Genomic DNA, 27,170 nt, shown 5'->3' with positions numbered 1-27,170 from the left:
GCACAGGAACGAAAAGAAAACTATTTCTGCTGCACAACAATACGCTTATTTCTATTATTTTTGGTAATTTTTCAAGTATTTAATTTAACGTGCTAGTGCTGCAAACATGTAAACATACATGCTTCAGTGACATCACATGTTCTGTTCATAATAATAATAAAATACAGTAAAATTCATATTTTCTGAGATGGTTATCATGCCGTGAAAATCTGATTCAACCTTTGTTGCAAATAAAATGCCACCCCACCCCCCTCCCTCATCCTTCACATTACCAGTGTGCCACCACACTCTTCATCCGTACAATAAAGACCAAAATGCCCCAAAAACAAATCTTTAAAAAATAAAAAACACAATTTCTTGCAATCAATCATCACATAGTGACATATAATTATCATACCATCTTTACACAGTAACCGACCTTTATAATCATTTCAAATGTGAAGACTCCGGTGAACACATAATCAAAATACCGCAGAACCTGCAGAAGGACAGTCAAAAAGGCAGATCAGAAAAGTTGATACATCTAGAATATAACACAGATAATAAACTTGTGTTCTTCACAAGGAGAAATTATTCTCTTGTTGCGTTAATTTCATGACATTTAAGACTATATTTCACTTCAAAATCTCATCTTGTGGATGTATGAAAGTATGAAACAGTCCCTTCAAATGATGGCAGCAAAACACAAGATAATAAGCCGAATTCCTCCCATAAACAACCACTCTTAATGTGTCTTAGACTGCAATTTCCTCACTCATCGACAATTTAACCGCCCCCCATCAAGTCACATAGGTTGCTCTTTGCAAAACAATTTCAAGATTTTTTTTCAGAAACATTAATTCTTATGGTGCTTTTGCTGCTTAGTGTAGATGAAGCCCAAGGCACAGATAAACAATGATTGGGATTGTATCTCAGACATGGGGGAAACAGCAGAAATATTCTGGCTTCTACTTAAGTCATTTAATGTTACAGCTGTCCCTGTGTCAGCTGTGATATATACATGAATGTGAATACACAAACCTTATTCCAGTTAGAGGAGGTGGCTACAGGGTCCTCAGCAGCCAGTGCTATACTACTAGCGGCTATGACCAGCAGGATGGACATTTCAAAGTACCTGAGGTTCACCACGTAGTGACACGCTCGACGCACCCTGAGGGAGAGCAGATGGCAGAGTGGAGATGTGAGGCAGAGGTCAGGTACCATATTTACTAAGAGTGAGACTGTGGCCCAATCCCAATTTGCCCACTAAAGCCATAAACCTTAAGGGACTTAACTGACATCACCTGTCAAATGGTTTAGTGTGAGAGGCTGCAAGGACTTGAACTAGTATAAATATGAAGAGGAAAGCACTGTGTAAAGTTAATATGCCAGGCTGAACACCCATGCGCCGTCCTTTTTTGTTTACCTTTTTTTTACGCCTCCAGCTTCCCCTGGTATACCTGTGTTTAATGTTATAACGCTATGAATTGTGGGTAATTCCCTCAAGCAAAGTCTGCAGAAATGCAAACTTATGGACTGAAATATAATGGCAGCAGGTTTAAACAACAGGGATGAAATCCAATCTAAAGAGATCAAATATCCCAGTGGTGGCAATTTCATCAAGAACATGTGATGTTTGGAGTATCACCATTCCCCTGTGTTATTAAGCTGATTCTCGTGGTGGCAACTTACGGGTTGTCAGGTTTGAAGAGGAACATGCTGTCTGGATTCACAGTGTTGACAGGCTTTGTCTCATCTGCCTCCTCTGATTTACAGGTTTCAGGGTCCTTACTGATGACTGGAGAAGGTCAGGAGAAGAAGATGATGAGGTGAGGACGGATGTGAGGAGGAGAAGAGTCGTGTAGAATGAGAGGATGATACAGTGTGGATACAAACAAGGAAGGAGGCACTTTAAAGTTGCAATCTTAGTGTTCTAAATGGGATTTTAATCTGTAAAATACCCACTGAGAACAGATCTCGCCATCACTAGCTATGGGGACTACACTGCCTTACCACAATAACATGACTCACCACTTCTAAAAAATGCTGTGGATGACACCATTTAGCTTAGGTGCATAGAAACAGGCGGCAACCTCCGGGATTGAAAAGTGAAGGCAATGCGGAATTGCCTCATGTTTGCATTCTCTCTAGTAGCCAGCAGGGGGCGACTACTCTAGGACGATTGTATAGAAGTCTATGCGAAGATTATCCTACTTCTTCAATACAGCATAATGTTAATTTAATAAATTATGGTCCCATTTAGAGTAAAAGAGACGATAAAACAGGGCATGCTTTAGGGCGTGGCTACCTTGTGATTGACAGGTCACTACCACAGCGTTGTCAAGTCTGGGAGTTGTCTGTGTTTTTGTCCTACAAATGTAACCCTTTCACAGTGTTTCTTCAGTTTCAGTTCAGCTTCATCCTCTCATGTATCTAGTTGTAAAAAAAGACCGAAAAAAGGCCGTCCAGAAACCAATGGGTGACGTCACTGTGGCTACGACCACTTCTAATATACAGTCGATGAATAAATATGAAATCGAGCAAGACTCTGCAACTGCATGACCTATTTCTTATCTCAAATACCCGTAATCGTGGAGAGCTCCAAAGATGAATGAACGTTGGGCACATCGATGATCACACTGGAGCTCAGCTGAGATTTGTCATGGTCATGGTCCTGGTCTGTCTCATTCTCTTCTTTGTTGCTCTCTTTGATGACAGGTGGAGACGGTTCTGATTGCTGAGGATGTTCTTCCTGCTTCTGAGGACACTGGTCCCCATTGTGGCTCTGGCTGTCTGGTGGCTCAGTGTCTCCTCCCTCACTCATGTCACTCCGTCTGAAAATACAGACACAAAGACTTTATTTTTAAAACATCTCCAGGTCATTCTAAGTCATTGGCATTAAACATACAAATGGGATGACTCTTGACTGGGGACCTTTGCTGCATCTTATTCCCCTCTCTTCTCCAAATCATTCTTGTCTCTCTTGACTTTGATTTCACCTGTTTACCAAATCCTAATACTAATCCTAAAAGCTGTTGGTCTGTCTCACCTGCTCTCATCAGGTTTGGACAGTTCTTCCGGCTTTTTAGTCTCTGCCTCCTTCTCCTCTACTTTCCCTGGATTTCTCCTCCTCTCTCTGCTGACCGACCGACTCGCCAAGTGGCTTCCATTCCCGGGTGATGACGCCTGACTTCTGGCCCCGCTCTGATGATCACAGTGATGCAGAGCCCTCCTTCCCCGGATCCCACCGTGACCGCCCATCTCAGGAGTCAGTGTGTCAAGGTTATCTGGAGGTCTGAACTTCTTTACTGGCCTGTGTTGACGCTCGCCATTCAATCTCTGCCTCGGGTGCTCGCTGTCGGTGTTGTTGTGTTGCTGAATAACCAGTTTTCCGTTCTCAGGGATGGAGTCCGATTCGTGAGGCTCTGGTACAGACACACAAACATCAGCAAGGGGCACGTTCGTCGCATTCAACGACTCTGTTGCCAGTACCACTGGGGGTTCAGATATGTCACCAGAGGGGGGGGCATCCAGAGGCGTATCCACCGACATGGAGGAGCCTGAAGCCTGGTTCTTGGATGGGGAGTCTAAGGGGTCCGCCAGTTGCTTCAAACTCCCAGTCTGTGTGTGCTCCATGGCCTTGCGGTGCAGTGACAGGGGACGTTCATGTTGGGTCTGGGCTGAAACAGGGGGCCCGTCCTTCTCCTCGCTGGGGCCGCTGAACAGGATCTCTCGGCTGGACATCTGGCGGTGTCTCCGCAGCTGGCTGGTCCTCTGCTCCCACACTGACATGGTCATCCTTTTTCTTCTCTCTCTCCTGGACATGAAAGAGTTAGAGGAGTTGAGTGGTGGGGGTGGACGGCCCTCCCTGATGCTGCCCTGGGTCTCCTCCAGGGAGCAGGAGTAGGTAGGCCGGCTGCGGTGGATGGCTCTTTTCCTGTACAGGTAGGGCCGCCTCCTCCGGCTTCCACTAAGAAGAGAAAGAAAAGGCCAAATGTCAGCATATAGAAGCAGACAATGTAGTAATTGCAGCACAGAAGGTTTAAGTTAAGGTTAATGTCTTAGTGATGTAGTTAATTTGGTTTGAGGCTAAGTATTTTAGCTAGTGTTGATATTTATGGGTCCAGGTCTGAAAACATTTTTGCATGCTATGTATTCACCAAAAGTCTAATTTGATTCAAAGTAGAGTTTCTGAATTTGCGTAAAGCTTCCCTTTTCATTTTATGAAATGTAAATTAGCAATCAATACATTTGAACCATGTGGTATATTAACAACAAAGAGCTAAATCATATCAACATGAAGCAATTTACTGGATTGATGAAGATGTTAGGCGATAAATTAACCAAGCCAGGAATTGTTGTGTGACTATAATAACAAAAAGAGTAAGATGCAGAATGAAACCAGTGGAATAGATATAAAGAAGGTGGAATAAAATGAGGCTGGAGAGTTTGGAGGTACAGGACAGAGCATGAACAGAAGACTACACAGGATGAGTCTGGGACATTTGCCCATTTAAGAAAATCAGACAAGCGTTGACAGTGAGAGATTGAGAGAGCGGAACAGACAGTGTTACTTACTGGAACGTGGACTCTTGTGTGGTCCGTGTTATCAATGAGCGATTGGTTGAAAACAAGACATTAGTGCTTTTGTGAGCAGAGACATAACAGACCAGGAGACACACAGCGAACGGTTCTCAGTGGTAAACACAATGTCATCAAAACAACCGTTTATAGACTGTTAATGCCATTTACCAGCTGTCCGGAATTTCTTATTCATATGTAAAACTGTTCCATTAGAATACTAAACGGATGAATTATTCAGTAAATATTCAGTTGCAACATCGTGTATTCTGTCTGCAACGGAACATTTCCACTGTGCACATCCCTTCTTTAAATGTTTGCAATGAATAAATTTGGTCAGAAACTGACTGGACTGTCGACGCTTCGCTGTGCGTCTCCGCTGGAGCCAAGCGGCACATTGACAAACAAGATGGTAGAAGTACTAGAAACAATCAAACGACATTCATAAACATCAACAGTAAGCGCAACATTGATAAGAAGACATCGTAAGTAAGATTGAGACGTTAGACAGTCTGAGCTACGGTATGGGTACAGGTAGAAAACACAGAGATGGGCTCCATCAACACACACAGGAAAAGAATACATATTTAGATACCTTTTGAACAAAACCAGCACATTGGGATGCACCACCCCCAACTCAGAGCACTCACATATTAGCATTCTTTTCGGACATGCTAGTAGAGCTAAATGAGGCAATTCATGTGCAGAGCTTCAAAATAATAGCATAACAATATTCAGAATATTCAAGAGCATTTTGGAGAGGGATTAAAGACTTCACAATGGAAGAAAAACTGTACACACACTGAACTAAACTATCCAAATATTCCAGTCAGTGAAAAGCATGGATGTGTGTGTAATTTCAGTTTTTCTTCCTTTGATCATGCTGACCAGATGCATGCGCTCCCAAAGTGAAATCATCATCAGCTTTCAACATGCTGCATCCCCCCCCCCCCCCCCCCTCCTTTCTTTTTTTTGGAGCAAATGCTGTCATGCAAGTTTCTTCCAGGTCAGCGGGGGCAGGTACCGCCGGGGTTTCATAGCTGACATCACCGATGAGACCAGAGACCCCTTAAAGTTCAGAGTGTCCTCTATGAATACAGATGGCGGCCCAGACGACCCCGTGGTATTGCTGTCTTCTCTATGGGCTCTGACAGGACTCTGACCCTAACTGGCTAAACCAAAACTGATGCACATCTCTTGTTTTCTTTCTGCTCTGTTCTTACTTCATTTCCGTTTGGCAAGTTTTAGGAAAATGGCAAGGCCTCCAGAAAGAAAGAAATGAAAATAGACAGAAAAAAAGAAAGGCGGTACATATTGTAACGTTAATAAAAAGTTTTCTTGTAAAATCTTCCACATGCCCATGCAACAAACTGCTTGTTTCTCAAGACACAGCGTGCATACAGAGCCAGAGGTCCCCCACTCTTGTGCATGCGCATGCACCTCCACCACCTACGACGAGGCACTGTGCAATCAATCCCTGAGAAAAAAAGACAATCTATTCTGCAAGCTGGAAACCTGAGCATTGAGAAAACATGGTCACGTTATCAAAATTTCCACAAGTGAGAACACTTCAAAGGATCAAAGCCTGCACACACTTTATTTTACTTTCTTTACAATATCAACAATATTCACTTTGCTGAACCCAGAAGTACATTACTGTGATGGACACGCCATGTTAATTTGGACACTAAGTAACCCTGTCTCCATGACAACATCATAAGCACCTCCCACCCAGGAGTAAAACCAGTAACCATGGAGACATATACTTCAATTTGGAGCAAATTACGGTGCTGGGGGCAGGCAGAGGGGAGATAGTAGACTTTTCAGACGTATCAATCAAATCAAAGTCTCTAGTGGGACAGCATCAAATACTGATTCTCTCAACAGGTCCTAAGTGATATTTAAGTGAACAACTTGAAGCTTTGTAATGATGACCCTTAGCCTCCATTTATAACTGCATGACGTGGTTCGTAAGCCAAATCTACTGCAATCTAATGAGGGACTCGCCATTTGCTGGAGGCTACAGCAACTTGTGCTCAGTGTTGGCCCTGCAGGTCAGTTCTATATAGACAATCCCTCGAGGAAGGAAGGAAGGAGGGAGGGAGGGAGAGGAAGAGGGAGACAGAGGGAAGAGAGGAGGAGGTCAAGCAGGGAGAAAAGCTGCATACAGCACTTACTCTGAAGACATGAAGGAGGACAACGGTCCGACCTCCTTCGCCTTCTGGAGAGCGTGCTTCTGGTTGAACGCTGCCTCTGCTTCCTCTTCATCCTGATCAAAAGAGGAAAAGAGCAAAAGGCGATTGAACAACTGTCGTGCCTGTGAGTTTAAATAATTAAACAGAATCAAAGTGATGAGGGGAGATGATAGCAGGACTAGACACGGTGGAGTGGAACGATTATTAAGACTTTTTAGCGTTTAGTAACAGAATCTAACAAGAATAAAAGCAGATGAGACCAGGTTTGTTCTTTCATTTTCACTTGTTTATTACCTTGGTAAGTTCTTGTGCATTGGCGAGGTTATCCACAGCAATGGCCAAGAAGACATTCAGCAGTGTGTCTTGGTACAGCCGAGTTAAGGACATGGGCAAAGTGCAACAGGGCAAAGCAAAGAATACCGACTGACAAAATGATTGATTCAAAATAATATCAAATGATGGTACCTTTACTTTAATAATAACGCTAGAAAGTTAAGGTTACCTACTTAAAGGAAGGCAGTAAATGCTGTTTTTGACATTTGGGAAGGAACCCTTTCATATTTAATTGAAGGAGGAGTAATTAAGGATACAGTTTCCAAACAGTGTGAGCACTATAAAGTAGATAGAGGACCACATGCCAGACTTCACTCCTCCTTGAGAGCGAATACCGTTGTACATCACCTCGTTCCAGTCCTCTCCAGTCAGGATCTGAGAAAACACACAGCACTCACAGAATATTATACACGTAACTATCCTGAGCATTGCTGTTGTGCTTAGCTATAAACAGCACACCTGCTAAAATATTGTTACACTCAAAATTGCGTTTCCTGTATGTCGTCATTGGCTGTATTAAAAACTTGTGTGAAGTCGAGAGCATTAAATCGTCAGGTTTATTTCCAGACCTGAAAGACGGTCATGATGGCTGCAGGAAAGGTGTCAAAGTTTGTTGGGGTGTAGTCTTCAAAGATGAACCTGTGAGAAACACACACATATGAAAGATACGTTTTTGTCTTTTTTTTAGGCCAATGATTCATTGCAAAAATATAGTCTAACTTTGGAGTGTTTCCCGACAAGCTAGCATGACACGCTTGGTAAGAATAGATGCCTTTGGTCTTATATTTTCATTTGGTACCCTGACATCGTCTCTCTAGCTTTAAAACCGAGCCTGCTAATCCTGCTTAAAGACGGGCCGGGATCCAGAACTGGTTCTAGTTTTATTTCCTCAGTCAGAGAGAAATCAATTCTCTTCTCTGACTGGCCAGCTGATGTGTTTTTTCCCCCCCCTTGTGTTCTGTATTCTTGAGGCCAGTTCAAACACAAGGCCAGCCTTTACTGAAGTGACAGCTTGTGAGAAACAGCATCAGGGGAAAACCAAGCAACAAAAGCTGTGACGAAGAAAGTCTGAAATCATGACCAAGCTCACACAGTCTGTTGGAAAAGAACCGTGAACAGGACAATCTATTCTCCCCTAAACTGTGTGCAGACGAATCTACCAATCCGTGAATGTTACTTTAGCTTTGTTCTTATGTTTGTGAATGTGTCTTTACTGGAACCACATGAATAATGAGCCAAGTGGGAGACAAAAACTATAATGTCTGCCAGATGGATTAGACTTGTCTTTAGCCTGTGTGGTTCCTCAATGGACTCAATTTCTTTATGTACTTACATGAAGTAATGCACAGAACCTTAAGCATTTTAATTACCTGCCACCGAAGAGCTGCATACCAAGGAGTGCGAAAACAAGGATGAAGAGAAAGAGGAGGAAGATGAGGGAGATGATGGACTTCATAGAGTTCATCAAAGAGACGACCAAGTTTCTCAGCGATGCCCAATACCTTGACAGTCACAAAATATCACATTAGTGCAAAAACAATTTCTAAAATATTTTAAAGAAAACTTTAAGGGGAACTCCACTGATTTTTCACATCAAAGTCTGTTAACAGGTCTTAAGTAGTACTACTACACATGTGAAAAACGTCTAATACCTCGCCTCAAGTGCTGCATGTAACATGTAACATCTCAACAGATGGCAAAGAGTTAGGAAGGCTGCGGCACTAACTTGGTGATCTTGAAGATCCTCAGCAGACGGAGAGCACGCAGGACACTGATGCCAAAGGAAGTGCCAGGCCTGAAGAAACCCCACAGCACTTCAAAGATGCTGCCAACGATCACCTACAGACAAACATAAAAACACATAATGAGTCTATACCGACAGCTGAAGTGACAGAGAAAAGTAAGAGAGACACAGAGAAGATAGGACACAAGCAGGATTTTCGGAAAAACAAATATGTAGAAAGGGAGACTGAGTACTGACGCTGCAGTCAAAGCAGTTGAATGAGGAATGGAAGTAGAGACGCGGTCCCAAGCTGTACATCTTCAGAAACATCTCAGTCAGAAACAGAGCGAGGAACAGGAACTCTGCATAGTCTGGAACGACAAGGAAAACAAAGGCACTTCAATCTTGAAACTTGCATAAACAGTGATAAAGCAACAACTTTCAGAACCATTTGACTGATTTACAGTGGTGACAAAAAGGTGTATCAACTGCTTCAAGGTGTTACTGAAATGAAGTGTGTCTCACAGAGGAAGTTGGACAGCCAGAGAGGTTGGTTGTGGTGAACAATGGCCACACACAGCGTGTTGAGAGCCACAATGCCCAGCACTGTCCAGTAGAAAGTGTGTGTCTTCACCACACGGCGGATGGAGATGCGCAGGAGACGCTCCTTACGGCGGAAAAAGGCTCTTGGACCTCGCTTAGCACTCCTGATACTTACTCTGGCCATGGGGATGCCTGCGGGGATGAGAAGGAGACAGAGAAGGAAAGGTACCGAACAGTGCTTGAACAGCATGTTCCTGTTGCGTATCTTGAACTGTGATCCCGACACTGTTTTCAACAATGTCAAGCATGCACTTCTATAGCTGCAGCAGAGCTCAATGTGCCCAACTGGAGTATGCCTTACACTTTATGTGCTCATATTCATCAGCCTGTCAAGACTCCCACTCACCCACAGAAGAGATGTCGCCATATTGTTCCTCCCCTGGTTGCCCTCGATGCCCCACATCCATCCCTCTCCTCTTGATGGTGGTGGCTCTCTTCAACACTGAGGACAGAGCAGGTTGAACATAAAAAAGTCCCAGAACTAGATGTTTCAACTGTATAACCAACACATTCTGTGAAATTAGAGGGAACATACCGCGAGGACAGTGACACAAAGCCGACTTTTGGGCAACATGAGCACAAAACTCTGTATTTCTTGCACTTTTTGCCTTCGATCACATTGTGCTTGATCAGTGAATATATTTTTGCCTTTTTAATGGGAGTATGTTAATGTGGCCCAAAAAAACTGCCTTGTGCATGACCACCCTTACATCTTTCAGACACTAATAGGTCGACTCAGGCAGTATCCAAGTGTGGAAACTTAAAATGCAATATGAAGATAATGATGAAGCAAATGGTAAGAAGAAAATCACAACAAGGATTATCTGCATGACAAGCTAATGTCTGTGAAGTTAGCTGAGAGGGAATGTTAAACACATTAATGCTGCAGTTGAATTCGATAAAAATGATCATTTAATGTTGGTGTAATGATCCAAACAAGTGAAGGCAAACCTTCTGGTGCTTTTTCATGATCTCCGTCATGGCAAACCATGCTCCGAGGCGGCTTGACGGTCCATGCATTTCTCTTATTTGAGCTTCTGCCACACAGTATCAGGTTACATGCCGTGCAGTGCACACATGCCGAAGTGAGTGTGATGAGTATGTTTTGACCTTTTTTTTTCGCTGACGAATGTGTGTGTCCTACCTCCACTCATACCTTCCTGCTACCTTGTGATTTATGATTCTACTTGCAGTTAATATTTGCGTGAGGACTTTTTTTTTAATAAGCTGTTGATCAAACACGCAAACATATTGCTGCCATTTCACACACTGGCATGAACACTGAATCCTGTCAACACACTCTCTCACACACGCACACACACACACACACGCACACACATAAACCAATGGTTGCTTAGGCAACCGCAGTGCGCCACCTTTCTTTTTAATCAAAGCTCTCAGAGCTTCTGCATGTATTTCCATCACAACAGCTAGAGCCACTATCTGTTTTTACTACAGATTTGCATTCAATTTATTTTTATCTTTTCAGAGTGTCTTTGTTCTTCCAGTGACAGAAACATACCGAACAAGAAACATACTTCAGTAAGGATTTGCCCTCTTTTCGTGTTTGTTTGTGTGATTTTGAGTAGCTGTGTGTTTGTATGTGTGTGTGTGTGTGTGCGTGTGGCAAATGAGGTGGTGAAGTTGGTGAGGGAGAGAGCAGAACAGAGGACGGTTCTCACCATAGACACCACCTGTACTCCACTCTGGGAGGCTCCTGAGAGCTGCCAATCAATGAACATTTAATAAAAAGCCCTGCTGGTTTAGGGAGGAGGAAAGGTCACAGTAGAGTTGAGAGGGTCAGGGCAGGCATGGTATCTGTCTGTGGGGAACTGTGTTTAGTGGCTGGTTTACCAGAATCTGTACTAAATCTCTCAATGAGAGTTTTGGGCAATGTAATGGTGTAAAGTGATCTGTGCAAGTGCACCACACTCAATACAATATGTCCTGACTCGACATACTGTACTTTTTCTGTTGCAATCTTCAATTCAGTGAGATTTCGACCATACTAAGGGACTATCAACCACGCCGGTGGCTCTGTGAGGCTGGAGGCGCAACAATGATTTGAGCTAGCCTGCATGCTAACATGTTCACAATGAGAGTGCTAAGATTTATGACAGCAAAGCCTGCAACCCACTGCTGCCTAATGATTGGTCACAACATTGTTTAACATTGATAGGGATGCTCACCTGACTTTTGGCACATTTCACTCTGCCTACATGCTGAAGTTAAACAAGTAATAATGTTTATCATGTTCACAATCTTAGTTTTGCATCTGAGCATTTGCTAAAGAACACATGTAAGTATCAGCTGAGGCTGATGGGAAGGGTGGTTTTGTAGGTATTTGGTGATAAATCAAAAATATTGGATAAATTGACATTTTGACCTGATGATAGCGCTAGGTGAAAAGTAAGAGGATCACTTTAGTCTGTAAGATTCATCCTCTAGGAACCAGGAATATTAACAAAAACATTTCTTGTCAATCCAACCCGTAGTTGTTGAGATATTTTAGTCTGGACCAAAGTGGTGAACTGACTGATCAACTGACATTGTCATTAGTTGTTGCTAGCATGGCTACAACATATCAACCAGATTGAAATATAATTCAACTTCCTTGAAAATACATTTTATTACTATATCCTAAAAAGTAGCGTGTCAACTTAAAATCATAGACAAATACATAATGCAGACTCTAATGGCATATGCTTGAATAGTCTTCATAAAGCACATTTTCATCAAGTGTACATGCCAGCATTAAACTGATTCAGTCGAAGAGAGACAGAATGTAAAGCAATGTGAGGATAGCAGAAAGGCAATGTGCACAATGAAACCAGAAAAAAACAAAGTTCGTTGCTGACTTACCATCGAGGGCAGAAGGTCCTGAATTCTTATTCTCCTCTGCAAGCATCACTTCCTCTGGAAAGCAAAAAGTCAGACCCCGATAAGAAATGAGCAGCCGATGATGGCTCAGATGGAAAGAGGTATACAGACATCTTTTCTAACAATGACTACAACTATATCTCAATTGTGGTGGAACAAACAGGTTGCATCAGATAGTCATACGTTCACCAAATGATAGGATTAGTCTTAACGCTTAAAGTGAAGTATCGATTTTGCTTTTCTCATCAAGAGCCAAATCCTTGGTCCCGGTGAGCCGTGACTGGGACTAAAGCCACCTGCTCTGTCGATCCAGGCCCGGTAGCCGTTGAGCTCTCTCTCAATCTGCTGTTGGCGTCTCAGTTTCATGAAGGCTCTGCGGTTTTCCACCCTCTCCCTCTCCTTCGCAAATTCCCTGCAGAACAAAATCAAACCACAAAATAACTTATTTACTCTTTAAGGGAACAGGGATTTATAGTCATACGGATAAATAAATCCTCTTGGAGACAATAACCGGGGGAAAATCTATTGTTGTTTTGAACTCTTCTCATTGCTCATTCAACCACAAGAGCAGAGGAGAGGGAGCAAGGCAAAGGAGGTCTCTCACTGTCTCCCCCATTAACCTTTACGTAATACTAATTAACTTGTATAGACCTTCACACCACGAACTGAAATAGCACAATTTGACTTGACAGCAGCTAGTTTGCCAACCACTCATCCAGCCAGTTAAAAAGCAGCGTACAGAGTGTTGTCTGGCTACCAGCCTATAGCCTGCCAGGTCCTACTGACAACACAACCAGCTGACTGCACTGCATACTGTAACTGTAGCCAATTTCAAGGGCCATCTACTTTGAAGGATGTGGTGTAGCCTTGGAGGGACCTGAAAAAAAAAGTAGCTGAACTTGAGCCCAGTCTTCAAAAGAATCAGTGTATCTTGACAGAGACCAAAACTAAAGGTGCATTTGAGCGGCCCTTAGTCAGTTAAGTTACTCCTTTTGTCCTCTGTGGGACATAAGGCCGAAATGACATCCCTGAGCAATTTCGGTAACAGAATTTCTGTTGGTATGGTGTTGCTAGCTCTACGCCCACCCCCCTCACCTGGAGTGTCGGTGTGCTGTCTTTTGCTAGCCCCCTAACCTGAGACAAATCTGGTTTGGGAGATTAAACTCCCACCAGCATAGCTCTCAAGCCTCGGCACAATGTCCAAGCTATCTTCATCAAGTGATAAAGTTAAAGTGCATCACCAATAAGTTTCAAAGGACCACCTAAAGGTACCATTAAGTAACTGAAAAAAAGCATAAATCTGTCACACGAAGCGGAAACCTTGATAAGTTTAAAATGAACCTGGATTGAACTTGTGAACCTACCCAGAGAGGACTCCCAGCACAAGATTCAGGACAAAGAAAGAGCCGATGATGATGAGAGGGACAAAGTAGAGCCAGTTCCAGTTGGTGCCCAAGGCATCGTCGGTCTGAAACATCAAAATAAATTCTAAATTCAGTAAAATCACATCAGGCTGGAGCACATTCATGCTGCCATTGGCAGAAATACACAAGTGTAGGTGTTTGGGTGGCTGCTGAAGGTTCCTGAGTGCAGGCAGGTCATCGAACAGCTACATCATGTGTATTGATCTACACTGGCCTCATAGGAAGAGTTTGGAGGAGAGTGGAGGTACTGAAGCTACTGTATGAAGCCAACATAGAAACAGAGTACAGCATCTCTACTTCAGTCAGTGAGCCTGTAGGGTCAGCAGTCCTTTTTCAGCATGTCATCCTCCCACTTTCCTCCCTCCTTCATTGTTCATCAGCAAAGCTCATTCCGCATCACTTCAGACAACATAATACAATCAACCTGGCAAATCATCTGCCTTCATCCACCTCAATACAAACTGAAAGAGCAGGCAGCAGACTGCAAATTACACCCTGGCACAGCAGTTTGCTTTCGTGAATGTATACTTATGAGTGTTGCTTAACTGAGATCTTTGGTAAAGGAAGAAAGGAGACATTAAGTTATTGATTAATTCTGTGATTTTTATTTTGGTTTCCACATATTTTGGCGACTGACAATTCTGATTTTTGGCTATGAAAAGTACAAATATCATTTTAGAAGAAGTACTTACAAGAAGCATACAGTACAACAATGACCTACAGTACACAGCTGTCTATCCTTCTTTTGTCTTCTTCTTATGATTAAAACTGGCTCAAATAATAGAAATCTTTAGACTGCAGCCTATAGTGAAATTCATGAAGTCCACCACTCTGACTTCCTAAATACTTCTCGTTATATGGTATCGCCAAAATGTCATGCTCATACAAAGGAGTTTTTGATAAATTCAGTTGTTTTTGGCAGGGAGTGTCAGCGCTAATAAATCTTCTTTTGACTGAAATTCGGCACAACTTCTGTTGAGTACTTTCGATCTTGAGTCGTGTATTTCCTTACTGGTTTCAAAATGTATCAAAACTTGCATCGGAAACATGTTTGGCCGAAAAAGCTTCTGAACACATTGTATTTCCTTCCAATCTGATGCAACACCAGATATTTTGCCAAAAGTAAATCACAGTGAAAATGCCCATATGTTTATAAAATGGTTCAGTCTTAAAATAATACAGAACAGTTGTTGTGATAGCAACACTGCACTAGGCATAATGTATCCATGCATACTGTTACTTCGCAAATCTCAGAAGTGTCCAGGCCTCGATGAGAAGAATATTTTGTTTTGCAAAATGCGTCTCTGATGGTATATTTTTGTCACGGGCAGGATTTTGCACACTGCCCCTATCTGCACAGGATCTTGTAACTCAACCAGAGGTGGACATGATTGGACTTGATTTGTTGGATGGTCATGCAGGCAACAAACATATCAAATTAGCAAATGGTGCCACCACCTTCCACTGCTTGCCTTTCTTTCTACATACTGTCTGTGTCTGTGTGTGTGTATGTGTGTGTGTGTGTGTGTGTGTGTGTTTGTGTTTGTGTGTCTTCCTGCTCCTCTAACTCTGAGATAAACGCTCATAAAGCACGTTGCAGCACCTCAATCCTTGTCTGACAGATACTCTACATCAGATAAGCTACCCTCATTATGAACATGATGCGGTATTTTCCTGTTTTCTGTTGTATAACTGTCAGAGGATTCAAAACATGTCCTCAGGCTTTTGCTATTGGACGAAGAGTCCTTGAGCATAAAAATGTTCAGTTTCCTACAGAGCAACAGCAGAGCTGACTCAGCCCGCTCTTATTCTCAATCGATCTGTGAACGGTCAATCACTGCTCTGAGATGTGGACCAGGAGGACTTGATGATGTCAGTCATACAGGATGACAAAACGACATGATATATACAAATACTCCAATACATCACGTAACCATGGAGTAATAAAAATACTTTTAGAGACATGGCTCAGGGAGACAATTTTCTGCTAAAATTGGCATTAAGGTCCTGCTTAAAGAAATGATTCACATTAGTTCTGTCTATTTAAATATGGGTAAACAGAGGCCAAAAATGTAATTTTTCTATCTGCTGTCTTCGTGTTCATATTCACACGAAACATAGCAGATGTTTACACAGACATTAATCCTAGATTACATTTCTAAGAGATTCTGAAGCGTGCCATATTTCATAAGTAGTAGGTGGGCAGTCTAATCTCTGTTCAGCCCTTGCAGCATGTTTTACATTTCTCAGGATAGATAGAATAAAAATGGCAAGCTGAGAGCAAAACAAGAATCAACAGAGCACACACTGCTGCACCTCAAGAATTTGCGGCAATCCAGGGAAATAATATGAGCGGCACACGTGAGTGTACATGTGTGTGAGCTGTCTTACATTGTAGAGTACAGTGGTCCACCCCTCCATGGTGATGCACTGGAAGACCGTGAGAACCGCAAACAGGATGTTGTCAAACTGAGTGATGCCGTCATTCGGGCCGATCCACGTATCGCTGCAGGTGTATTTGGCCGGACACTTACGCACGCCACACGGGACCTCGTACTCAGAGGAGTCCACCGTCTCGTTTTCTGAAAGGTGAATAGATAGAAAAAATGTGTCGTACATGGGACCAAAGTTACCAACAACAGAAAACAGACCTTGCCTGGTCAATGAATGCCCGTATTCAATTTCAAAGCTATCGCGCATTGAACAATTTTCACACTGAATCTGAGAACTTGAATATTTTGTTCTCACGCTTACTGCACAGTTTAAACCCATCCACGTACCCAGTGAGCAACGCTGCCCTTCATTACTGCTCTACAATTGAGTTGTGTGACAGCGGTTTCTTAGCCTCGAAGATATCTTACTGGCCACGTGTCACAAGGAAACCTATAGGGGAGCAGTGGAGCAGCAGCGCACCTGTCAGAACAGTAACATGACCATTCAGTGACAGAATTTACGCACTTCAGTCCGCCTTGTTATCTAACTGTCCATTCAGCTTCAGCGTGACGTGAGCAGCACGGAGGTTAATGACAGCTGTGAATGCACAATGAGCTATTGTAGAGCACCGCATTCTCTTTAATTATACAAGACAACACTGACAGTTTGGTTTGATCAAGCCTGCAGGTGCAGCCTGGCGTGCCATTGTGCGTACGTGTGTGTGCATTTGTGATTATGACAATGGCGCTGCTACCTAAAGAGCTATGTACACAACACGTAGACACACACATACAGCAGATACACACTCAATAACAACACCGTGAGCTCAGTCTCGACTCTTTTCCCTTGTCTGATGCAGTTTGCTGACAAAAATAGTTCTTAAATTTGTCTTTTATCCGTTCGCAATTATTATGATTCCCAACCATTTCAGGCCCTTTCTACAAATTGCTCTTTTTTTAAAAATCCATGCCATAAGTGTGTGTCAGAGTTATTGAGATAATTTCCTGATTTGCAATGCAACTTAAATTAGATCTTGGTTTAAGATGAATAAATATCTGAATAACAGTAATCAACACAGAGTAGAATTAATTATTCCATATGTTTACGTGTGTGTGTGTGTGTGTGTGTATACGTTTGTGTATCTGAACTGGAACACTGAATTAGCAGAAAAACGTTAAAAAACAAATGAACTTGCCAGTTTCTTATGTTGACTGAACTCCTAAAACACACTTGTATATTTCCATCTCTTTGATTTCCTGTCTGTGTGAAATACTAGACAGAAGGGTGCTGTAATTAATCAATACAATGTTCACGTCCTTTTAAAAAAATAATCAGTGAACTGTCCATCATAACTTTTTTTTATTTGTGAACAAGTAGAACTAATGAAACTTTTCTTTAAAGTTTTCTGAATCTGTTCTTTTGATTTATAGAATATGATTTGAGAGAGCAAACATTGCCAGACAAATTAAATGTTCAGACAAAGGCTATGATATGTGTAAATAAATAAAAGAATCATTTAACGAACAATATATCTCCCAGTATCTTTTAGTCACTGTAAAATTCTGAATGTAATAATGATCAGTATTACTGGTCGATGCACACGCCAATATGTGAATAAGGGGAGTAACGGCACTTTTTTATTTTCCACTTTAATGTACATATTGTGCACATCCTGTACAGATATCTGCTTATAAAAAGCATCACTTTGCATATAACTGCATGTAATCGTGCAGCATGTACCTGTCTGCTACAGTGACATATATGCAATGAGTGTGTCTGTACCCAGTATTCCAGGCTGCGGCGTGCAGGTGTAGTGCAGTTTGCCGCTGTAAAACTCCAGGCCGATGATGGCGAACATGAGGATTGCAAAAAAGAGCAGCATGCCGATCTGCAGCAGAGGAACCATGGCCTTCATTATAGACTTCAAGACTATCTGCAGACCTAGAAGTAGAGCACACAGTGAGTTCAAGTGAAAACAAATTTGTGAAACATGCCAGTCATGAAATGTACTGACTTCACTTTACAGTGATTGAAAGAATACATATTTTCAAGTAGAGCTGAAGCGCTTTGTCAATTAATTTATTTCAACAGAAAATTAACCATCAACTATTTTGATAATCTATAAATCATTCAAGTAAGTCAAGCAAACTTTCATTTGAGAAGCTGGAATCAATGATTCTTTGCTTGAATTACTTCAATGATTTATAGATTATCAAAATAGTTGATTAGTTAATTTAGAAGTTTAAATTTTCCGAGGCGATATCTGAAAACCTGACCAAATACCGCCAAAACTGTCTTCATGGCTGGACACACCAAGGGGAGTGAGACAATATGTTTCATTTTCTTGGCATATAAAAGGATATTGATGTAATGTGGTGCTTACTCGGGATGCCTGAGACCAGTTTGAGGGGCCGCAGCACTCGCACCGCCCTCAGGGTCCTCAGGTCCACTGAGATGTTCATATGGGCCCCTGCTGCGGCCAGGATCCTGCACAGGAGAACACAAACAGACACACAGTGTCACAGAGCACAATTGTCCCTGCCTTGCACATGAATACTTCAATTTTACGCTTTATAATCTGTTGCGGAGTGGTGTCAATAAGGGGACTCACACACACAAAAACACAGTAGGGCCATCACACATAGTATTGGAGGATGGCTGCAGAGCTTAGATATGGAGTGTGAGGTCTCCAGCACGCAGAGAGAAAACAGAGAAAACAAACAGGGATGTTTTTCGGGGCTTTTGGCTGCTTCACTGTGTGTGGGAGGATGCAATGGCTGTGACAACTGCTATTTAGGAGCAGAACAAAGAAAGCAGCTCTGTCAAGGGAGGGCAAGACACCCTCAGGCTGGAGAGACATGAGGCTCACGGACAAACACACACACACACACACACACACACACACGTCGCAATCGCACTGACCTCTTATCTGCTTCACAAAGCCAGTCCTCCGAAAGTTCCATTTTTACCTTGTCTTGTTTTCTCTCATCTATTCCCCCGCCCTCTAAATACACCTCTGTGGCCTTCAGCCCTCAGACTGATGAGGAAAAACAAAGACAGTGATCCCCCCCCACACACACACACACCACTGCTTCCTCATTAGTCTGCCCTCTTGATTCCCTTTTCTCTCTCCTCTCTATACCCTCATATCCTGCTCTTCATCCCTAAACCTCACTCCTCTCACCTTCTTCTTCGTCCCCCTGTTTATACAACCTCCTTCCCAATTATACTGGCACCTTTGACTCTGTTTATCAATTTTCCACTGACCGGGACACACATTTATATCCCTTTTTACCTGGTTACCTAGTGAGAGAAAAACAAATAGATGGATGGATGAAAAGTAAAAATAAAAAGGTTTTTGCCAAGGAGAGGATGGAGCAGCATTTTTACTTTGCGTATCAACTCCAAAACTTAAACTTAAACTGTACGCGAGTGCTCATTGCTCTTCTGGCCATTTGCCGTAATTAAATTCACTTCAATCATGACAAGACGACTGAAATGAAGGGAACAACATATAACACAAGAACGTCTAAGGTCATTGATAGGCGGATTCTGTAAAAGTGCAGCATTTTAAACATATGGTGCAGTAAAATGTTAAAACAACATCTTACAGTGAGTTACTCGAAGATGATGGCATACTTGCAATCAGACAGCTAGAAAAGCAGCAACACAGACCCAGTTACTTTCCTGTGACACAGTGGTGAAAATTAGTCCGGTCTAGTGTTAGGAGACACAGAGCGTCATCTGATTTAATTAACAGAAGAAAGACATGTAGAGAGAGAGTGAGAGGAAGAGGGAGAATGAAGTGAGAGAAAGATTAAAAATAGCTCACCATCATCCACACAAATACAGAAATAGAATTATTCTCATGAGTTTCACACCTCTAACTATTCCCCATTGGATTTTCCTCCCTTTTCCATTTTCACCCCCAACACGCTATGTCTTTGTACTTTTCTCCTTTTCTCCTTTTCTCCTTCCCTCCTTTTACCCCAATCGCTTCCTCTGCTGCCTCCTGCCACCTCTGTCATTTCGCCCTCCAATTCCTCCATCTTTCAATCTTTCCTCAGACCATTAGTCAGTCCTGGCTGCTCTTTAGTTGTTATGGAGACGAAGGGATGGAGGGTCTAAAAATGGCTACCTCATTTAGTCGGCTGTTGGATGTCCTGGGTCCCGTTTTCTAATAACCACCGTTTGCAGTTTGGAGTGTTTTTGCTCTCAAAGTCCACCTGGACTCATTCCTTTATTCAGACAAAAGTCATGTTAGCGGACTTTGAATTATCTGCTTGTTCAAGCCAGGGAAGTGTGTGTGTGTTCATGCTCGCAAATAAGAAAGAGACTGGCAGCTAGAAATAGAATGTTTGCTGCTGGTTCTCAGTCTTTGCCTCTTTTGTGTCTGTGTCTTGAGCTCCGGTCTGGAAGTCAGTATCATGCCGATAGAACGGTATCAGCTGCTATTAAAGCCTGCAAAAATACACTCGGTATAAATTGTTTTGATTGGCTGTATGTAAAGAAACTCTCTGTACGTGTAGATATATGCTGAAATATGCGCAGACAGAAAAAATGATTTCATCTGTGTCCTGACACTGTTGTGTATGATGTTCCAGTTGGACAAAATGTTTATATGTATTGTGTAAATTATGCATAAACTCTATGTACACAGTACACTGCATGTACACAGCTCCTAAGAGCTGTCCATGGTGCTGAAGAGGATGAGGAATTCATATTACAGTAAACTGGATTTGGAACTGTCTGTAAGCCACCTTGTATTGTACATAAAGGGTACATAAAATGAAAAGCTTAAATTAAACAACATTTTTCAGGTGGAACTGGTCCGGCCTGATGCCAATCTTACCAACGCTTATCTATTACAGGCTGCTTTGAGCAGGAACTGAAAATTATCTATCAAAGAATAATAATAACTACTTTACATACACAGTCCAGGCAGAAATACGAATAATTTCATGAATTTATATGAAAATACTGCCAAAATGTCCAGTAACTTACACTTCCCTCCACTACAGTGCTTTCCAATCATCATTATGACAGCTACGCTTCACACTATACTGCCGTCTGGACATCGGCACACATTGGCACCCTCTTTATGACCGAGATGAGGAAGGTGAAGGTTGGCCACAGAAACTGGCAGATGTAATTCAGCCACGGGAAACACAACACATGGCTGATTTGGCGCAAAAGAAAGATTTATTTCCTCCCTGTAGTTTTCCTTCTCCCTAATGCGGGACTATTCATCCGTTGTTTGTATTGGATTAAATCTATTTTATGATTGAAATGGAGATAAACACTTTTTTATTAAAATCATATTACTTATATTAAACACTTATATCTTATTCATAGTGAATATCAGTCGTCATGATGACTAAAACATTCAATTTAATTTGAATAAAAGATATAGACCTTCTGTCTGTGTCTGGTTACAATGCTTTACTTGTAGCTTTCTATTGGTGCACCAGAGGCGTAAATATAAGAATTTGCAAGAGTGTGTTCATTTAAATACATTTCAGAAGTAACCGTTTTATAATTCCCTACAGTTCCCACATCTCTCCAAGTTTGTCTATCTTTTTTTTCTCTGCCAACTAAACTCGATGGTTAAAATTTGAGCTACAGTTTGGGCCTGATGGGGATGAGAGCGTCTTGAAATGGATTGAACCCCGGAGTCACTTCATGAACACCTTCACTGATCCCAGAGACAACACACATCTGGCAGGTGCCTGGTGCATCTTCAAGTCATTTTTAGTCACCGGGAGATGTCGCGCAGAAAAACATCTTTGCTCACCATGCACGTATATCTGCAGGCGTTATGCGTTATGCCCTGGTCAGAGTTGTCAGCCATGATAAGTGAGTAACAATGACATGCCGTGCAGAAGTGACAGCTCGCTGCTGCGTGACAAATCTGTTGTGACAACCGTCATGCTGTGATACTGATAACGTTGTGACTTATTCTCCTCGTCACTGTCAAGCTGCTAACTAACATGATATGAGCACACCTGACTATTGTTATGATAGCAGCTCCACAACATGTGCTATTAACACCACTGGTTCTCAGCTCAGGGGTTACAGGATAATGCTGGTGCATCACAAGATGCTGTTTAATACAAAAGCATTTTTCATTGTTCTTTATTGCTATTATAAAAATATCTGCTGTAAAAAAAAAAGGTTTTCTGGTGATCTCTATGTCTAACGGTCAGGTGGAAAAAATGTTTTGATACCAAATAGTGGTGATAAAAGATATTGTTCTTAGTTCTTGGAAAGTTGACTTCTGGGAGGTTTTCCATTCAACAAAAAGCAATATACCATACAGTATATAGTCATTAATGTGTCAATGCCAATGTGTACAATCCAGCAGCATGACTTGCAGTAGATTGCATCTGGAGGAGAGAATGTAGGAGTACTAAGCACTGTGGAGAAACACACAATGAGTTGGTAAAGCTGAGCTAAAAACATCAACTAATACAGTGTAACACTGTGCAACTCAACCATGGTAAATGCGTAGCCCGAACACCAACTAGAGTCAAAAGTAAACTTTCATAGAGAGGACACTGGGGGCCCCCCTTGTTTTGTTTTTAGGGGCATCTTGGTGTAACATAATGACAGAGGGTTTTACAGCAATACGACGGTGCAGGTTTCCCTTCTCTGTCCTCAGTGATCTGTTGGCATATCCCTTTGCTGTTGGTTGTGTTGCTGATATCTCCTTATGCTTCAGGATGAATTCAGTTATTTTCTGATCACAAAGCGCTCCCCTTTGCTCACTCAGAACGGACTAGAGAATCTGCTCGTCACTGACTCCCAAGAATGGATCAGTTATTGCATTTACATGTGGCAATTTAGTGAAAGAGATCTGAATAAGCTGTTAATAAGCTGACTGATAATATCAGTAGCAGCAAGATAACTTGACAAATGTGTCCATAATACAATTTAATGCTCAAGTGAACATTAAAAACTGGGACTCTAGATTTGGAGATTTCTTTCTTCAGATAAAATTATCTCGTTGATTCAACAAAATGTAAGTTTTAGGCATTGATAAGACACTACAATCTGAACTCTCATCCAGTCCTATGTTATGAAGACCTGTGATTCTGCAGGACCATGAATTCATATAACTCCTCTGGTGGCCGATCCTACAGTGGGTGGTGTGTGTACAGCGGATCGTCTTGACAGAATAAGGACTTGTGTGGAGGAACTCCTACAGTGCTGCTCTGGTTGGTTTAGTTAATATAAGCCTCTCCGCCTCCCACAGTGTGCTCTCTCATTTCTAACTCCCCCCTCATCCTTTTTACTCTCTCTCTCTCTGAAACACACACACACACACACACACACACACACAAACACACACTGAACCCTTCTACATTCACACAAGATATTCAAGTTGTTATGCAAGATCAATTGTTACTGCTCCTTATATCGACAGCCTGAGATACTGGCCTAGCTTTACGGGAATCAGCTGAGTATCAGCCCGCATACTGGTTTATGTGTCAGTTAGGTAAATGTTTGCTCTTTGGCCAGAATGAATAGTTGATCTGGGTAAATTATTTATTAGCCATCTGTTGGAAGGAAAGAGAGAGGTAAAGAGATAAAGACAGAGAGCGAGGGAGTGAGGAATTTTAATTCAGTACAGTGCAGAGATAAGTCGTTGGCAGTGGCACACCAACTCTTTCTAGGTCTTAAAAGTTCACATACAGCAAAACCAATGAGAAAATTGGAAATATTGCATAACATCATATCCACAGCTTACATACAGTATGTTTCTATCATAAAACCCGATCACAGGCAGGGCAAGAACATTGATGAATTACAAAGTGAGATATTTAGAAATACACATTACAAAACACATTATATTTTTAATGGTTTTGAGTGGAGGAATATGAATTTCAGCATGCAGTGGTAGAATAAGTTTCTTGATCCTCACATTAGAAGCCAAAGTCCTGCATTCAAAATGTTTCTTCCATACTATATTATAAAGAAAACATATTCAAGTATCAAAAGTACAAGTTGTCATTTTGTTGACGAATTGCTCCAGTCCTTGCTATGTTATTGTTTATTATATTATTAAATTATTGTTAATAATTATTGCTAACTATTGATACTATTGTAACATGTGAGCAGCATTTAATGTAATTTATATTACTTTTCTTTTCTTACTGTTGAGTTGTTCAATCCATATTAATGTAACATATCTTATACCCAGTAAAGCAACATTTATGATTGTGTTTTGTATGTAAAGTCTCTCTAAAAAGAGAGCAACTACAGACAGCATTTCTCTCTGAAACGTCGAGGACTTCTAGTTGATCCTCAGATTTTCTTTGTGAGATACTAGTCTCACAACATCTAGAGAAAATAGAAAATCACATTCAAGAACAACATATTCTTTAAATAAAGGTGATTGCATTTTGGCTTGAGGTCTGGTTTGTCTCTTGTGGACAATAAAAGCCAAATGCAACACAATGCTTGTTGATAATGATACGACAAAAACAGAACTCAAGAAGCTGCTTCACTACTGACTGTAGTGAGAAAACATGGTGTCCTCAGAAAAGCCTGCGCCTTATTTAATGCTCCTCACATACTATATTATTATCCTAATACAAATTTCAAGTGTACATGATGGATGCTGATGGATGATCACTGATTGCATTTTGATGATGCAAATCTATGGTTGATTGGCGTGGAGATCCTTTAATAATGTAATTTCCACCCCAGTCAATTCAATTCAATTTAAAACTCTTCAACATTACTTCATTTTCTGCCACTGATAATTCAGAACACTGGATCACGGTGCGCTGAACACTGGAGATATTTCAAACTACCTGCAGTCCCTTGAATTATCTCTGATTCATTCATTCATTGGACACTCATCCATTCAATCTCGCTGCTTGTCAGAAGCACTCGCTCCAATACATCCATGGCCTGTAACCAAGTAAAGAGAGGAGATACGGCCGTTAGCTGGTATCATAAAAATGTCTAAAAACAATTTCTCCAAATTAGCTCTGCTTGGGATTCCCATATGGACTGTGTAAAAAAAAAGAAGCATTTTGCAGAGAAACAGAGCACCCACTTTTTGTATTGCCAACAACACTGATAGTTGATTGTGACGCCTCTCAGAAGACATCTGATTCTGGTTCAAACAAAAACTGACTGCCAGATAAATACTGCATCCCCAAGTGTTTCTTTCAGTTCATCCCAAGAAACAAGTCGTTATTTTAAATGAAAAAGAAGACAGGTTCTTTGTAGCAACAATTGGTTCAACCCATACATCACAGAGTCAGCAGTTAGGTTCAAACATGGGCACTTTTTTCACCTTGTTCACTGGCATCAAGGGCGTAGGTTTGTATACAGTATGTACGGTATGGACATCTCCCTTCCAATGTTTTGGGAGGACAGAATAGTCCCTACCAATATTTGAGCATACTTCTCACATAACGTTTGCATTATCTTTTATCACACCCGCACAGAGAGACTGAGCAGCAGAATCGCCTGTTGACCGTCTCGGAGAAATGCACATCTGGTGAGATCATCGGTTGTAGCACCGAGGTCCGGACATTGGTAGTTATTTACGTCTCCGCTTGAAACTGACAGCTATCAATAAGATAGAAGGCAGAGATTGTGACATAAATAAAGGCTTTTCCACCATAAATTGATCCAGAAAAATGCACCTGCTCAAAATTACCAATGCTGAAACCAAACCTACGCCCCTGATTGGCATAAGGAAGACCACAGTTGACTTGTAAGTTATAAAGGGTTACTTTATTATAGTCGCCAACAGCAAACAGGGGGAAACAGATAGAACAACTCTGTCCAAAGATAACAGAAATCTGCTAACCAGGACCTCTAAAGCTCACTAATCGAGGTGTTGTATCAATTGTTTTTACAAAACATAAAAATGGCAATTCACTGTTTTAAAGGGGGGTTATGTGCCGAACTATTTCTTGGACCGGGACAGTAACTTCCTAGAGTCTCCCCTTATTGCTTGGCAAGTGTTATTACATATTTCCCCAAATGTGACACTGCTGCTTCAATGTTAGATGGAGGGAGACTTTAACTTTAGTTTGAGTGGCTAGATTTGGCCCACAGGCCACTATTTGCATACCACAGTTTCTTGGCACAACTCAATCTCCAGAAATCCCACTTCATGTAATATATGTTGTTATGAATCCAGTGCAGAGTGCGCACTTCAGCCTGTCTCCCTGTGAAGTGAACAACGTTTGTACAACTCAGTCTCGGTGTGTGAGTGCAGTCTTCACGGCGCTGACACCTCCTGCGCCTCCATCTCGGTCTGTCTTTGAAAGATATAATTTCATTCTAAACTCCATCTGTACGTTGTGGGAAGACTCTGTTCCCCGTGTATTTTGTTCTGCAAGTCTTTTAACCAGAGCCTGAACAAATCAGAGTGAACTCACCAAAGGGTGGTCTGCCTGAAATCTGATGTGTAATGACAAATTGCCTGTTTATAATTGACAAATGTTTCTGTGAATTTCTGTTCAACCCTTTTTTGTAACTTTCACCAGTAATTTAACTAAATCTAATGTGACAAGAATTCCCGTTAACTTCGAGACCGCTTTCATCTCAGTGTAGCAGCTCATTTACTGATCAGATCCCAGACCAGACTGTATAAAGGCCCTTGACATAGTCTTTGTTTCCCGGCCCACTCAGCCTCTTTATAACGGCTAGGAACATGAAGAGAGTGAGAGAGAGGGCATACAGGGACACAGCGGGAGCTTGTTAGACTGTCAATTCCCATCATCATTATTCACTCACTTAATAATACAGGATCACAGCTAAAACACCAATTTCTACTCAGAGGATGTCATTTGAATGTCACTTGCTGTACACTTTGCTGTCACCTTGCTGTCATCTTACTCACGTACACATTCATGTTTTGTTTTGTTTGATTTGAGAAACAAAGGTTTGTTGAAAAGTGAAAGAAAAGTGTTGCCAACGCTCTGCCTGTTCATTTTCCCGTACACACACACACACACACACACACACACACACACACACACACACACA

The 27,170-nt window shown here is 41.7% G+C and overlaps 1 protein-coding gene across 13 annotated transcripts in view; it reads right to left on the bottom strand.

Moving 5' to 3' along the window:
• cacna1ea (calcium channel, voltage-dependent, R type, alpha 1E subunit a) overlaps positions 1-27,170 on the bottom strand; it is an 81,491-nt gene that overhangs the window by 14,495 nt on the left and 39,826 nt on the right. For 7 of the 13 annotated variants that reach the window (XM_031864298.1, XM_031864292.1, XM_031864294.1 and 4 more), the window contains 21 exons: positions 18,535-18,638; positions 17,934-18,092; positions 16,110-16,300; positions 13,659-13,762; positions 12,591-12,706; positions 12,277-12,330; positions 11,097-11,138; positions 9,761-9,856; positions 9,337-9,546; positions 9,070-9,182; positions 8,815-8,927; positions 8,459-8,590; positions 7,658-7,727; positions 7,346-7,463; positions 7,050-7,117; positions 6,738-6,829; positions 3,029-3,949; positions 2,563-2,813; positions 1,672-1,777; positions 1,021-1,150; positions 419-478 (listed from right to left, as the gene is read on the bottom strand). In XM_031864298.1, the coding sequence (XP_031720158.1) occupies positions 419-478; positions 1,021-1,150; positions 1,672-1,777; positions 2,563-2,813; positions 3,029-3,949; positions 6,738-6,829; positions 7,050-7,117; positions 7,346-7,463; positions 7,658-7,727; positions 8,459-8,590; positions 8,815-8,927; positions 9,070-9,182; positions 9,337-9,546; positions 9,761-9,856; positions 11,097-11,138; positions 12,277-12,330; positions 12,591-12,706; positions 13,659-13,762; positions 16,110-16,300; positions 17,934-18,092; positions 18,535-18,638 (3,250 nt within the window). Of the gene's footprint in view, positions 1-418; positions 479-1,020; positions 1,151-1,671; positions 1,778-2,562; positions 2,814-3,028; positions 3,950-6,737; positions 6,830-7,049; positions 7,118-7,345; positions 7,464-7,657; positions 7,728-8,458; positions 8,591-8,814; positions 8,928-9,069; positions 9,183-9,336; positions 9,547-9,760; positions 9,857-11,096; positions 11,139-12,276; positions 12,331-12,590; positions 12,707-13,658; positions 13,763-16,109; positions 16,301-17,933; positions 18,093-18,534; positions 18,639-27,170 lie in introns of those variants that run through there. The other 6 variants (XM_031864301.1, XM_031864305.1, XM_031864304.1 and 3 more) reach the window with 4 other exon arrangements.

Source organism: Anarrhichthys ocellatus, unplaced genomic scaffold, assembly GCF_004355925.1.
Source record: "Anarrhichthys ocellatus isolate YVR2014 unplaced genomic scaffold, GSC_Weel_1.0 scaffold30, whole genome shotgun sequence".
Lineage (NCBI taxonomy): Eukaryota > Metazoa > Chordata > Actinopteri > Perciformes > Anarhichadidae > Anarrhichthys > Anarrhichthys ocellatus.
The sequence above is the reverse complement of the archived record's forward strand: the minus strand, read 5'-3'. Positions and strand labels throughout refer to the sequence as shown.